The sequence below is a fragment of the Leptodactylus fuscus genome, chromosome 8 (assembly GCF_031893055.1).
Source record: "Leptodactylus fuscus isolate aLepFus1 chromosome 8, aLepFus1.hap2, whole genome shotgun sequence".
Classification (NCBI taxonomy): Eukaryota; Metazoa; Chordata; class Amphibia; order Anura; family Leptodactylidae; genus Leptodactylus; species Leptodactylus fuscus.
In genome coordinates this window covers 64260884-64276808 of record NC_134272.1, presented here as the reverse complement: position 1 = coordinate 64276808, position 15925 = coordinate 64260884, and the positions used below count along the sequence as shown (strand labels likewise).

Below are 15925 nucleotides of genomic sequence, written 5' to 3'. Positions count from 1 at the left end.
TTTCTTTACATGACTCATTTTAGGACAGTACGGGTCAGCTACCATTGGCTTTTGTACTGGTGGAAACATAAAACAAAAAAAGTGTTGTACGTTCTCCGAGCAGTGTTGAGTAAACCCTTCCCCTCCCTCCTATAAGGCTCATGTTGGAGCAGGCAGTTTTCCAGGCGGTTACGTGGAGCAGCAGGCGCCGGTCTCAGGATTTTACACACAAACATTCACCCTTCCTTAGAGACACATAACAATAGGTGTAAATGTTAGAACACAGGAAGATTCCTCCACGGTCGCCATCATGTAATATCAGACGGAAACCTAATGTAATATGAATTACAATATGTAATTCATATTACACATCAGGATAATTAGAAATTAATTTTTTTTTTAGTCATTGGCTATGTAATAAAAACATCCATACATGTACTATAGATATTTTTTAGGACTTGAACCAGATAGCCGATGCACGTCCGGAGGCTGCAGAACTAATGTCGGCACGTTATCCTCTCATGGAGGCGATGATGCCTCATATTAATATTATCTTACCACTACCTGCTCATTTATACTACTCTTGACCTGGATTTGCAGAGGTTTCATAACCATACAAATGTCTGGATAGGGAGTAAACTCAGCAGATACAACAAGCGTTCTCAATTTTTTTGCATAGCTAAACATTTCCAAATATAGACCCCATCATCCAAACCGGTAGGAACCAACACAACCAAAGACATCTACTAAGTCTCGGTATTGTGCTTCCAATCACCCCCTATATGCCATACTGCACCAGAAACCCTACTTCAAGAGGACCTTTCACCACCTCCTCCAAGTTCCAGCTAGCTACATTTGTCAATAGGCGCCACTCCAATGATTCCAGCACAGTTGGAATTTTTTCTCTACCCCCAACAAACACACTTAGTTTTGGTGCCTATAGTGCTATGTAAGTTGTGTAATGTCAGAAGGGGTAGTGTCAGGCAGGGGGTGTGGTCCAGAGCTCCAATCAGAGGCAGCCAGTGTCAGAGCACAGCCCTTGTCTGCTCCTGCCTGACACCGCCCACCTGACAGTAGAGTCTAAATGTTATATCAGGTACCAAAACTAACAGCGATGACTGCTCAGGAATGGTGGGGGCTAGAGAGAATATGCCAACTGTGTCGGTATCAGTGGAGCAGCACGTATTAACAGATGTGAAGAACTGGAGTTAATGGAGGTGGTGAAAGGTCTTCTTTAAGTAATGTCTGGGTGATGTAAAGTCATGAAGTAGCCATTAACCGGACACATCTTGTTATCTACCTCTTTTGCATCATGTAGGAAACATGTACTTTACTAGATAGGGAGTTGGGGGGGGGGGGGTATTCAGGAAGTCAAACTATTTTGATGGCTGACTCTCTCAATGCAGATTAAAGGGAACAAACCCCAAGCATGCTCAATTGCTACCACCGTATTACAGAGCACATTACTATGACTAACAACATACCTGTGTGGTGTATGTGACTATTGTAAATTTGGAGAAAAACAACTTTGAAACTTAAACTTTGGTGCACTGGGGGCCTGATGTCTTAGCAGTGAGAGGGTTAACCATGGTAGGAACCTGAGTGGCAAGAGCAATGCTCCGGAGGCTGATGGCCCACCCCCAGTGCACCAAGTGCCTCATCCGTATAATTATTCTAAGCTATTTTTCTCTAAAATTACAAAACTGACGTATAACAAATGTGAATTATTTATCACTGTAATATGGCACTAACAGTTGAGAATGATTGGAGGAGGCAATGGACAAATGTATCCGACTAATGAATGACAACAACAAATCTCAAGGGAACCCATTGTCTATATTGGGGTCTGCCAGGTACCTGTTATTTTCACTCTGACATTGTCAGAAGAAAAAGTTGGGTTTGCAAGACTGTTTGTTCGCATTTGCAGATGGACTCCGTCTGTCCGGGGCAGCCAGTCAGTCTTGTGAACATAGCCTGAGCCTGGGCAATTTTCCAAATGGAGAAATCTGCTGTGACCTCTGTGGCAGAAATCTGACACTGCCCATAGGATTTCTGCCACAGATTTGCAGTATAAGATACAGTAGAACTACCTGCAAATCCGGCCAGTGTAAGGACATACAATGGGATACATTGCCATTGACTATTTTAACAAAAAAACACAAACACAAAATATATACAGTGTAGCATATGTCTCTATAGAAAATCTAAAATAAACTATGCCAAAGCTTACATGCCCAGACTTTGCCAAGAGAATACTTTTGGCATACGAAATGTGCACAGGGAGCCCTGCCATGTCATACACTTAACACTCTTGCCATATACAATGTGAACAGTCATTATGTATACACAGGGAGCCCTGCCATGTCATACACTTATGCTTGCCATATACAAGGTGCACAAGGCCTATGTATACAACTGGCATATACACAGGGAGCCCTGCCATGTTATACACTTATTCTTGCCATATACAATGTGACCAAAACCCAATGTATTCACCTGACATATACACAGGGAGCCCTGCCATGTCATACACTTATCCTTGTCATATACAATGAGCACAAACCCTATGTATACGCCTGGCATATGCACAGGGAACCTTGGCGTGTCATACGCTTAACAAAATTTTTTTTAAAAACCCAAAAACTATGAATTAAGAACTGAACAGAGCCTGCAATAAGTAAAGGGCAGACTTCAGAAGTTTCCAGTTTACTGCAGATGTGAATTTTATTTTTATTTCTAGATGGTACATTTTGCGCAGGAAACCCTATACAATACCCCATCAATTCTAACAATCATATTTCCATCTATATTGCTTCATCACTTCCCGCCACTCATCTTCTCACAATCTATCACTGCTACAATAAACAATCCCACGTGTACTATCCTCAGGCATTCTTCCGATACTGACACTAGGTCATCGCGTACCCAACCTCCTCCTCCATTCCAATTCACATACTGTAGATTATATCCCTACCACACCCAATCTCAGCCTGATACGCCATCTAATACACAATACCTCTACACTCTCCCACATAATACTGTGATATTAGAAATAATTAACTAATATTCTCTGATCAGCTGCAAAGGGATTGCATGTGGGCTAGAATTGCTGCAGTCATGTTGGACTACATGCGCACGACTATAAACACAAATACGTTTCGTATCTGTTTGCCATGCGTGATTTTCAAACATAGAAATGGATAGACCAGGTGACAAACGAGTGCTGGACCGATTCATATTTAGTGGCTCTTTACTATGGCCCATACATACAGCCACCAAACCTATGGCTGGTATATAAGGCCCAGAGAAATGAATGTGATTGTACTTTGATCTGCAACTGCAGATAAGTCATGTGATGAGGCCTAGAAGTGGATTGATCCGAAGGGAGATGTATAAGTACTTCCTATACATGTCCTATTCCCTTTGTAGCTTGGGCTTGACTCACAAAAAAACAAATCAAAATTTGAAACAAAAAAGCAGCTTTTCCACATGTGGCCCCAGCAAGCTCACATAGCAGCATGTGGCTGAAACCCCCCCCCAAAAGTCACCAACTATTGTACGACCATCTTGCAATCATTCATGGGCACGTGAGCAGGGTTTCCTACACCAATAGATGAATGTGCCTGGACTAAGACAATACCAGACCCCTCTACAGGTGGCTTATGGACTGTAAGGACAAACAGATTGGGCATGCTGTAATTCCACATGCCCAACCCTGTTTTCCCAACCTGACCTCTACCGACAGGAGCCGAATGGATACCCCCGTACATTGTAGATGGTTAGAAATTAGTATTCGGTTAACTGACAACCAAAGCGGCAGCTAAGCTCTAATATACTAGTACTGATAGTTCAGTCTTATACGCTTGGATAGAAATCAGTAGATATAACAGTAAACTCCCGGTCCGAAATATCTCCGCTTACCAAGTGTCCATACCTCCAGTATCCAGGACAAGTCTTGACAGCGTATGGACCATATACATATCTGCTCAGCTCAATCCTATATACCAGTTTGTTCAATGTAATCAGTTGAATGGACGTTCAAAAAAAATAAAAATAAAAAATAAATTAAAAAAAAAATAAAACTGGACAAATGTTCATCAAATTCAGAAAATGGAGTCAGCACTTCACTACATCAATAGTAATAACTAAAAACGGAAGCAGTCCTGAAGGAAAGCCATGTCCTGGGACTTCTCCAGGCCTGGTCCTTAATGACTATTACAAGCTTACGCTATATCACTGGATTAGGCATCCACTTATAGAACTAGTATCCCGGCCTCCATGACTTGTCATGTTGAGGGTTCAAAACCTGTGTATTGTGTGACTTGTTGAAATCCGCCATGTCTAACCTGCTACGTACTCGCCCTGTATATCCCCGGCCTTAGATATGCTTTTTGCACCTTCTTCAATAGGTTATAAACCGTATATAAAAGGCCTTAACATTTCCATGAAGGACTCCATGTTGACCAGTTCTGCTTGTGTGATTTTTAGACGAACAGGTTAATAATCCAGGAATGGATGTGTAGGCCGCCTGATGGAGCAGGCGTGTTCATGCCGTGAGTAGTATATCCTCAGGCTGAAAGTGAGACATAAGAGGGATAAGAGGGGTCTGACACATCCAGAAAGGAATCAGCAGTGCAGAGCGAGGTCACCGGGCCTACTCACAATGAACACTTTAACATCTGGGCCCTTTTCCTTCTTTACTTCCTGTAATAACAATAAGCCGGACAGAGAGCAATATCCAGGACATTCTCTGATGTGGAAGGGCAAAACAGGACTCCTCGCTCATACATTCCAGACTTCATCTTTAACCATTTCCCCGACAGTCCAGACTGAATACAAGACGACACTGTATATTAATATTAACTAGCCAATGGCGGTCAGGTCATTTTATAATATCAGAATATAGAACATGGATTTTCTACAAAGAACAAACGTCTTCGGGGTTTTTAAGATTCATCCTGAACAAAATTTGAGCTTGACTGTTAAAAAAAGCATGTAATCCCATAATTTAATGCGCCAGCCCTCCGAGAGTCCTGTAAAGTGGACTTTTCACTCTTCCATTTTTGGTGGAAAGCGGGCAGACCACACTATAGACTATGGCGAACCTATGGCACGTTTGCGTTGGGACCGCAATGGAGCATATTGTACTGTGTGAGGGCCACTGTGTAGCAGATTATACTGTGTATGGGCCACTGTGCAGCAGATTATACTGTGTATGGACCACAATGGAGCATATTGTACTGTGTGGGGGCCACTGTGCAGCAGATTATACTGTGTATGGGCCACTGTGCAGAAGATTATATTGTGTGGGGGCCACTGTGGAGCAGATTATACTGAATAGGGGTCCTTCACTATTTTTATCACACAGTATCTGTTTTATAGCAGAGAAGTGATATAATTACAGACCATATGTAATGGTCTACAATTGTGTATCCACACAGGATTAAGGTTAAATTGCCATGTTGGCACTTTTTGATAAATTAGTGGGCTTTAGGTTGCAGTTTAGGCACTCGGACTCTAAAAGGTTCGTCATCACTGGTCTATGGGGTCCACGGGTTTTTGCGTGTAACCGCTTTTTAAGTGGATAGGGTTTTCCGGTTCCCAAGCGTACCCGAAAGGCAGAAACCCGAACACTAGTGTGAACTAGGGTTACACTCCCCCCCCCCCTCCCAAATCTCAAGGCATGATGTTTTTTCACAGCATTTCTGATCCTGGTGATAGTAAAAAAAAAAAAAAAAAAAGTTGCGGCATCGGCTATATGTTTCGATATCACCTTTATACTATAGGAAACAATATATCAGCATGAGATCTTCAACCAAAGCTGTACAATCTCTGCATCCAAGTCTATGGGATTTCCTAGAATAGCTGAGCATGCAGTTTAAGACGACCCTGTTCTCACAGTAGGTGCGGTTTCCAGAACTAGGAGCAGCATTTATCCCATAGAGCCAATTTTTGCAATTTTTTTTTCTTTTTACTTGCAGATTGTAGACAATGCACCTTGTAGTAGAGCAGACAAAATAATGGGAATCAGCAACACATCCCCTTTACATCAATACAAATTGTTACACGAGAATGAAAGCCATTTCCTGAATGGAGGGTAGAAGTATTATAATCTTCACACACAAATTAGCTATGATCCACGGCTCGGCATGTCAGTGCAGGTGCCAGCAGAGTAGCGTGGGTGCATAAATACAGACTGTGAAATAAAAAGCTAAATTACAGATAATGAAGTGGGTCATTCATCTGACAGCAGCAATAAGAGTACAAGAGTCTGAAAATGTTACACCGTGGCACCCGCGGCTCTTGTTTGGATGTTCTGCCATAATAAGTGGATAGAACGATTTTTACGTCATTGTTTAATAACAGTATACAGCGGCAGATCTGTCAGGGTTGGGAGTTCCTCCCTTACTCCTTACTTACAAAGGACCACTGCTTCTAAAATCATGGAGGTGCTCGAAACAGAAAGGCCATCACCATCGGACTTTTAAAATGTGATACAATAAAATAGTGAAATATTTATTGGCGGTACCCGACCCTTGCTATTTTGTACAGAGTTTATGAGTCCGGTGTATCCATGAGGACCTTGTCCTGAGACCTCTCATAGAGGTGACCGATAGGTCAATAACCACCCCAAAAGGGCCAGGTGGAGAAGTGTGGCAACCAAATAGCACAGCGAGGGGTACAAACCCGTAGTGATAATACGCTATCCTTAGTATCGAAACACATTAAAGCTGGCAGATCCACTTTAAGCTGCATTGACGTATACATTACGAGATGAGTGTAGCATATATGCACACTGTATCGGAGGTGCTGTGAATTAAAGGGGTTATCCGGTTTCTCATATAGATGGCCTATGCCAGACAGTGCGGCTCCCGGTAAGGTTTACATTCCAGGATCTGAGATGCCCACAGACTGTACAAACTGTAGCAGCGAGAGTAAATACTGTGGCGCTGTCCTATGGAAGCCTAAGTGTAGGCCATCAATACTAGAAATCAGATAACCCCTTTAAGCCTTACGCTAGGTTCACACTATCATTCGGGTTTCAATTCTTCAGGTTTGCGTGGGAACCCAAAACACGGAATACTTATCAGCTTAAAAAGCAACTGCCCATGAAAACCAGCGGACCCCATAGACAGGTGTGAACCTAGCCTTAAAGAGGACCTTTCATGTCCTCGGTACATGCGGTTTTATATACCGCTAGAAAGCAGACAGTGCATCATCGCTGGGCGTTAAGCAACGCCCCTTCTGACAGTGCAGAGCTATGGATGAGTACTGTCAGGGGGAACGTTCCTCAGCCCAGCTAGACTGTCAGGAACACCCTTCTGACAGTGGACAGACTTCGGTAACGGCACCGATATCTCTTGCCCCAGGGAACATAACGGGAAAGCTATTGTGCTGAATTGTATTGTGCTGAAATCAGCGCATTGTTGGCTTTCTAGCAGTATATAAAACCACATGTGACCGAAGACATGAAAGGTCCTTTTTAAATGAATAGGTTACGTTTTTTAAGGCATATTCTGCCTCAAAATCCTCCTGCAAAAAACTCTGTGTGAACTCACCCTTATAAAGTCATCCACAGTATCTAGCAGCCCAACTTGTAGACAGAAGTTGCCCGCAACAACCCGAAAATCTTTACAGACACATCCACATTCTATTACATTTTGTTCGGGCGAGTCCTCCAGGGAATAACATTTATTTAATGTTCTACACTTGGGGCAGCCGGACCGATGACATCATCACTCAGTGAAGTCATCCCATTTAGTCTGACAAATGTTCTTAAACATGAGAAAGTTATAGGAGGGAGGATCAACCCACAATCCCGATCATCACCCGCCCATACACACAATGGGAAACATTTAGGACTTCTGCAGTGGGAAATAGATAAATCGGCGCTGCTCCACCAGATGTTTGCCTTTATTGTTTAAGCTATGTATGAAAAATCAGAAATGCTAATGGATTGTTACAGACAGCTCTACCCTCTGCCTCTCCATCACTTCTCATAAATATCCTTCATTATGTATTATTGGGGGTGGGCGATGTAATGATCTGGAATTTCCTTCCTGATCTTCTTCTACGATGGCTGCAACAAAGAGCTTCATTTTTGTTCAGTGATGGACTGAATCTATTTGTCTGTCCAGCGGAGGAGACAATGGATAAAGAACGTTACATATATTATATAAACCCGTGATGTTGAGCCCGCACCAAACAGATCCTGATGAGCTATCCTATGAATTGGTCAACGGAATCCATTATCATTGGGTCTCAAGTCCTTAAATGCCCTTAAGGTGGTCTCCACAAGGAGAAACAGTAGCCCCACCTGACCCAAGTCAATGGTCTCTAACCTAGCCAACCAGTACGAAATAAAACATGATTTGACATTTTGGCAGAGGTGTTTAAGTTTTGATTTACTTATTTCCTTTTCAGATGAAGCCTCTTGAAACCTTTTTGAGATGTCCACCGAATTTGCACTGAAAAGTGGTCGTCTTAAAGGGATCCTATCATACAAATGCTTTTTTTCCCCAGAGTAACACGTCAGAATAGCCTTAAGAAAGGCTATTCTTCTCCTACCTTTCGTTGTCTTCTCTGTGCCGCCGTTACGTAGGAGTGCTGGTTTTCCTTGGTATGCAAATTAGTTCTCTCGCAGCACTGGGGGCGGACCCCAGTACTCAAACTGCACTGGGGGTGTCCCCAATGCTGCGAGAGAACTCTCTCCAGCGCCGCCTCCATCTTCCTCAGCAACGTCCTCTTCATCTTCTTCTTCTGGTGCAGGTTTCAGACTTCTAGGCCTCGGGAAGAGCAGACTGCGCATGCCCACAGGTCACGAGAAAATGGCCGCTTACAATACTGTGTAAGCGGCCATTTTCTTGTGGCCTGTGGGCATGCGCAGTCTGCTCTGCCTGAAGCCTAGAAGTCTGAAACCTGCACTGGAAGAAGACGTTGCTGAAGAAGACGTTGCTGAAGAAGATGGATGAAGATGGGGGCCCACCCCCAGTGCTGCAAGAGAACTCATTTGCATACCAACAAAAACATGGATTCCTGGAATGGAATGGCGGTGCAGAGAAGAAAACGGAAGGAAGGAGAAGAATAGTCTTTCTTAAGGCTATACCGACGTGTTACTCAGAAAAAAATGTCTTTGAAAGATAGGATCCCTTTAAGATTGTCTTCTTAAAGAAGACTGCCAGCATGCAAAATATATGGTGGAACTAAAAGAATAATTAATAGAAAGTCTGGTCTGGATAAGGCTTCTCCAAGGATGGTCCTTTGGAGAGATTTCAGTATTAGAGAGTGTCCCCTTGCAACAGAAGCCGAGAGCGTTACCAAGAAACACATGAGACTACTTTCAGCGAGACGGTGACTTAGTCCCAGCCGAGGGCTGCTCTGTTAACGCCTGCAGTATCCTCCATACAGCTGTAGGCTCAGTCGTCCTGCACTGTCTCATATTTGATATATTCACTTTAACTACATGACTCCTGTAGAAATGACTATTCAGAGGCCTGCATACCAAGAAGATCAGATTCAGAATATATGGCGTCACCACGTAGGAGCCCCGGCATTCCCCTCGAGCAAGGGAATGTGGTCTGTTATGAGCGATGGATTTTCCATAAATGTTAAATAAGCAATACCATGAACATTACAGCATACGGCATTACACGGACCCCATGTGTAGTACAGAATACAACATTATGGGCATCAGAGAAAACTATTTTTCCAGTGGGATTAAATTTTTTTATTTTTTTTTTTAATATAAACCCAATGAGCGAGATGATAAAAAAAAAATCTTGACAAATGAAAACTGATCCCATATCTAAAACTCCCTTTAATTTCGTAAACTGCTGTGAAAAAAAACTGAAAACTGCTATAGGCTAAATAAATGACAAATTCGGTAGATACTCCCACCGCTCGACCAATGAACCACTCACAGGTCCTAATGGACTGGGGGTTTAGTGTCCCAAATTGCTGTTATAAAGCCATCTGAGCCCTCAATATAAAGTTTTATAATCACCCTGCCGTGGTACACCTTGCACAGTGCGCAAATGTCATATCTCCAGCACTTCCACCATGAAGCCTGGGTGCAGGTCCTCAGCTTCACTGCAGAACAGCGCCGGTGCTGGGAGCACCAGAGAGGAGTCCGATCAGCGTCATGGGACTCATCTCTAGGTAAGTATAAAGGTTTATATTATTTATTTTTTTTATTACAGGCACAGGTGGATTTAAAATTGGGCAATTTGGGGCTTTAAACCCCTAGCCCCATGGATGGTTTAGTGTTCCAAAACGCCCTGACAGTCTCCCTTTAATGAATGAGCATGTTAATGTGTTTTGACTGACCATGGTGGCCGGAGTTGGAGTCAGGCTGAGATTTGCAGATGAAACCCTGCAAATTTTCTGTTACTGAATATCTGCAGTGTTTCAGTCCTCTGAGGCCTTATTCTAAAGGGAGTTTTTCAGGATTGACAAATTTGCTCAGATCAGGAAATGGGCTGACAGAAAAAAAAATCCCCAAAAAATGATATACCGGTACTCTGCAATCCTTTGCCTCTCCGTTGGTCCCTGCCGATCTCTGCAGTAATAAGGTCACTTACATTATTATGTGATTGCTGCTAGCTTTGCAATGTAACGTTGTAGGGGGTCTGTCGGGGGCCCTGGTGGCTCAGGAGTCAGCATTGTGACCTTGCAGTGCTGGAGTCCTGGGTTTGAATCCAACCAAGACCGTATCTGCATGGAGTTTGTGTGTTCTCGCAGTGTTTGTGTGGGTTTCCCCTGGGTACTCCAGTTTTCCCCCTCATGCCAATAATATAGAGATAACAACTGATCCTTGTGGGTGATGGGGATGAGCGCCTGTACAGGAGCCATTAACTCCCATGAGAAAAGCACAGCACAAATTTTTATCATTGTCATTTGCCATACATGCAGGCATCATGGCTGAATCATGTACGGCATGTGATAGCGGCAAGAAGCAAGCAGAGAATTTTTTTTTTTCCAGGTTATTCACTGGGCTGAATTTTTGTTAACCCCAGAAATTACCTTTAAGGCTAGATTCACACCAGCATTCGACTTCTGTCCTCCACTCCACTTGAAAAATGCAGAGAGAATAGACCTGCAGGCATTTTTTGGGTGGAAACCCGGAGGACCCCATTATTAGTGTGGGGTCCAGGGAAACCAGTTTTATAACCGGATTGAGTTTACGTTTTTCAGGTTCCCAAGGGGACCAGAAGAACTGAAACCCGGACACAGGGATGAACCTAGCGTAACAAAGTATTGTAGGTCAAAGCATGAGGCTAGCAAGGTGAATGCAAATGACCACATGTATCAATAGCCACAGGCATATTGGCCGCTACACAGCGGATAGATCCGTACACGGCCATATCGCTCCTGACTAAGCAGAAGAGACTTTTCTTAGAATATTTCACCAGTCTAGCCTCAGGCTTAGTGTCTGCAACTTCACACAGGCCAGAAAATATTACAATTTGCTTTTCACCGCAGCCGCGCTTCCTTAGCTCATGTGTAATGTCATGGAGAATACGCTGGCAAACACACCGATCATTACATAAGTCATATAACAAGTCTCCTATGACCTGGGAGTTCCTCCAGATGCCTCTATCTGGAAATTCAGGTCTTGGCAGGGGATTTGCTTCCATGACGGATTCTCTATAAGGCGAACTTCCAATTTTTTCGGAGGTTAGGGCACACAGTAGAGGGGTGGTGAATGCCATAAGTACTAATCTGTAAAGTATACCTTTCATGGTAAATCATATACATGTCTGTGACAAATTCTATACATATTTTCTTTAGTAGCCAGCGCTATACTTGACAGTCTAGAAACATTCTCGAGAAACAGACCTTAATATTTTCCAACATTCGTTTCCCTACAAAACATTCCCCACCCCTCAAAAAAATGCACTCCACATATCCTCAAGTTATGTAAACCAAACCACACATACAATAGTTCTAATATTTAGGTCTTGTGACACTTACAGTACATTATTTAGGCTGGGTGCACACAGTGTGAACACGCTGCAGTCTTTCTGTCCAGGAATTCTGCAGGGTCTTCTACTCCAAGTCATGGCGGCCACGTGGCCGTTTCTCTATGAGCCGCCTACAACATTACATTGCAAAGCTAGAACAGAGAAGGTGGACCCTGAAACAGCATCTGACATGGGTGCCAGCACGAGGACGACCTCTATTCCATTTCCGTCCGCCATGCTACTATTGCAGATTGTTGTGGGTTAGACCCTACAAACGCCCGTTTTTCTTATATTTGGGGTCTTTTATGGTTTTGCGACGTTTTATCAAACTACAACTTGCACCTAGGTATTATTTTTTCAGACATATTCCCATACACTTCTCTATAAGAAAGTGAATAAATGGCAAAAATTGCAGGTGTTGTTTCGTGACATTCTTTTACAAGCCCAAAAATTTATTAAAAATTCTGTGAATCCAACTGATAATCATTCATGGAAACTCCTTTACTCGATTACTGCCCGCTATATACGTGTCCATGACCAACTGACCACTGACAAACACTTGTTTTATTGCCCATTTTTTAGCATACTGCCATATAGTCCGGGCTGAGACGGCCAATGCTTGTGATAAAATATGGGCCAATTCGCTTTCTTGTCTGTACAGACAGTAATGAGAAATAACCCATAATTAATCCGTCTTTCACTACTTACGCCTAGGGCTACATGGTGACTTCAGCTGCGCCTCCTGTTGGCCTTTTTTCGTGCGGAAACTAAACGGACCCCATTATAGTCTATGGAGGTCTGCAGGTTTCCTAAGGTAACCACTTTTTTTTTTTTTTTTTTTTTTTAATGTGGATTAGGTTTCCGATCGGGGGTCCCCAAGTAGGTTATTATTGCCATCCCCCCCAAAAAAAATCCCACATGGCAAGAGGTTGTTAATAGCGATAACATAACCATTAGGTGCAAATTTTTAGAAGGAACCATACAAGTTATTTGCTGGTCAAAATGGACCTTGTTAAAGGGTGGCCCAGCCCATATTTCACCAACATGACCTGCTAAATAGACTGGACAGAAACGAGTGACTGGTACAGGGCTATAGCCAGGACAACTCTAAAAATAAAAAAATAAAAAATGTGATGCCCTATAACAATAAAAAAAAAAAAAAAAACAGTGCTGAAGATGTCAAGGAATAAAGGAGTGCACTGAAGGTCTCCACATATCCAAGTGAATGATCAGTACCGTACACCTCACAGTCATTCATCAAATAGTCGCTGACCTCCATACAAAGCGCTGACTGCGGAAATGTCATCCTACCAATAACCAGGATAAACTGCCCTGCTGCTGCCTGCAGGCCCGGAGCCGCGCAAAACTGACAACTGTCAATACATTTACTGACGGCTAATCTATCAGTCATATCGCGCTCTTCAGGAAGATATATGGATCCATCACACATAGGATAATCGTACAGGACGTCTAGTATTCCGGGGACCTTCCCTTTCCTTCGGTTTCCAATCCTTCTGTAAAACATCCCATTTTTTATGCACCTTTTTGCCGCTGTTGTGTTTTATAGCAATGCCAGATGTTACATTGTAGTTATTTTATGAAATCCTGTTACACAATATGGCTAAAAGAAAACATAAAAGCGGCAACAAGCCGGATCCCTTGCAGTTTTCTTGCATATTTTTCAATGGTTAGCAAAAGAAGCTTTAGAAAGCAAACGAACATTTCCTTGGATTGATTCTTCAAACAGAATTTTACATGTTTTTGGTACATTTTTTATATGCTGCGGCTCCATGGTGGGCTTGGGGGGAGGGTAGGCCAGGGTCTATACAGCATAAGAGCGCAGGGATGGCACCTGCCACTGCAGCATTGTACCACGGCAGTCTGATCGTCAGCTATAGCTCTCGCATGTAGGAAGCGTGACTAGACATCACACATCATACTACGGATCATGACATACGGACGGATCCCTGTATAGCCTTCATGTACTCGGCCCATATGTATGGCGATATTCTGTCCTGGAATCAATGCTTCTAGGGGGGGATTTCTCTGTACACCAGGAATCTGATGGAGCAAGATTTTTTTTTTTCTTCTGCTGGATCTGTATGGGATCCAAAATGAGAAAAATCCTATCTATGGAGTAAAGTAGAGGACTTGGGCTTCATGCACATGACATTAGGTTTTTTCTGTTTATTATCTGTAATGATATGTATAGTATATTGACCCATTCAATTCTATAGCCCCATGCACACAAATCTTTCACAGATCCAAAAGGGGGCACTTAGCCCGTGCCACAAAACCTCAGGACATACCCTACTCGTGTCTGTATTTGCAGCACAGACTTGCCCATATAAGTCTTTTTTTCAGATGAAAGGGGTTTCCCAGTCCCAAATAAGTTTTTTATACTGAGGATAGAATAGGTCATCTGTATTTGATCTGTGGGGTCCGACACCTGAACCCTGCACAGATCAGCTGTTCTGCAGGACAGGGAGTGCATGCAGGCTGGTCCTATACTGTATAGCAGCAGTTGCAGCGCTGTTCCTATTACTCGAATAGGAGCAACCTGCGCCCGCTACCCATCCACCGCAGTGGCTTCCATTTTCCAGAGGTTGCTGGTACAGTGATCTGTAAGGGGTCCAGGTGTTGCACCCCGACAGATCAGATATAAATTACATATCTGATCGTGTGTGTCCAGAAGACCCCTTTAATTACGGATCAAATACAGATACAATGCCATATTGGTAAAGACTACTGATCAATTGTTTAGCGGACAGTAAAATCAAGGTCATGTGCACGAAGCCTTATAGGAAATCTATTAGAGCGCCATATAAAACGGGGCCACAATACAGCGGGGGCACATGAGAACGGTGTGCTAGCAGACCCTATCAGGTTTAGTGGGATCCACTAGCACAATACCCTGGTCTGGCAGCCGCTTATCTCTACAGAAATAAGGCCGAGTTCACATCTGTGCAGGGTATCCGGAGCGTCACAAGACTGAGGAACCGATTAGGTGAAAGTTCTCAAATAGGTTCAGAAGACCCCTCCTCGCCAAGATAAGATGAGCGGTACAATTTGGAGAAAGGCACATGGGCAAAGAGATATTTCTCATTTATATCAATCCTTTATCATATTGCTAAGACTAAGCCACAGGTCACACACGGGAACAGTAAGAATCAGGACTTTGTGACATCTACTGAACCGAAAGATGGTGTCCCACCTGCAGATGACCTAGGAGTGGCGCTGGTCCTGGCTGGACACGACACATGACAGCTGTCAGAGCGGCGGCTGGTCCAGGCAACGCTATATGGTAGCCATGTATTTAGTGAAGGGGCTACACTGGGCTATGCGCCACTATCATGGACATGACATTATGGTGCCCGCTGTGATATTATCTGCTGGGTACAGATATAGGACAGGTCTATTCCACTACATTATACATCTATATATCATATATGTTACGCCTCCGCTGCTGGAGTCGCTCATGTGTCCGCCATACCTGTGCCATGTCATGTAAGGTGCCATACAGGGGGCAGGGGTATCATGTCTGACATGTGTTACAACATGTCAACTATATCTTTAAGCTAACACATAGAACTACAAGTCCCAGCATGCCGTGTAAGCAAAGACGCCTGAGAGATTGCTGGGACTTGTAGTTCGGCGCTACTTGCCATGCTCCTACCTTCAGATAGCTCCAGCTCCAGCTCGGCCAGGCTCTCCCGTATCTCCACGGGCAGAGACTCCAGGATCGCACATCCCCCTCTCTCCGCCATCCTAGTGTCCTACGCCCATACAGCGGCAGGCAGGCAGGCAGGCGGCTATCCTCCACGGCGCATACCCGGAGCACGGAGCCTGCAGTGGCCCCCGGCCTCTCCTCGGCGCAGTCCTGTCCTGCTGCTCTCTATGGTCGCCAGCAGCAGCTGCTCTCACTCCCTGCTCAGGCCTCTCCTCTCTTTTCCTCCGCTCCCATCCCCATAGGACCGGCCAGG

General features: G+C 43.8%; 1 protein-coding gene across 6 annotated transcripts in view; it reads right to left on the bottom strand.

Moving 5' to 3' along the window:
* The window catches only part of DIP2A (disco interacting protein 2 homolog A), a 54228-nt gene extending 38303 nt beyond the window's left edge, over positions 1 to 15925 (bottom strand). For all 6 annotated transcript variants that reach the window (XM_075283854.1, XM_075283856.1, XM_075283855.1 and 3 more), the window contains exon 1: positions 15619 to 15925. In XM_075283854.1, the coding sequence (XP_075139955.1) occupies positions 15619 to 15709 (91 nt within the window). In that variant the 5' untranslated portion in view covers positions 15710 to 15925. The remainder of the gene's footprint in view (positions 1 to 15618) is intronic.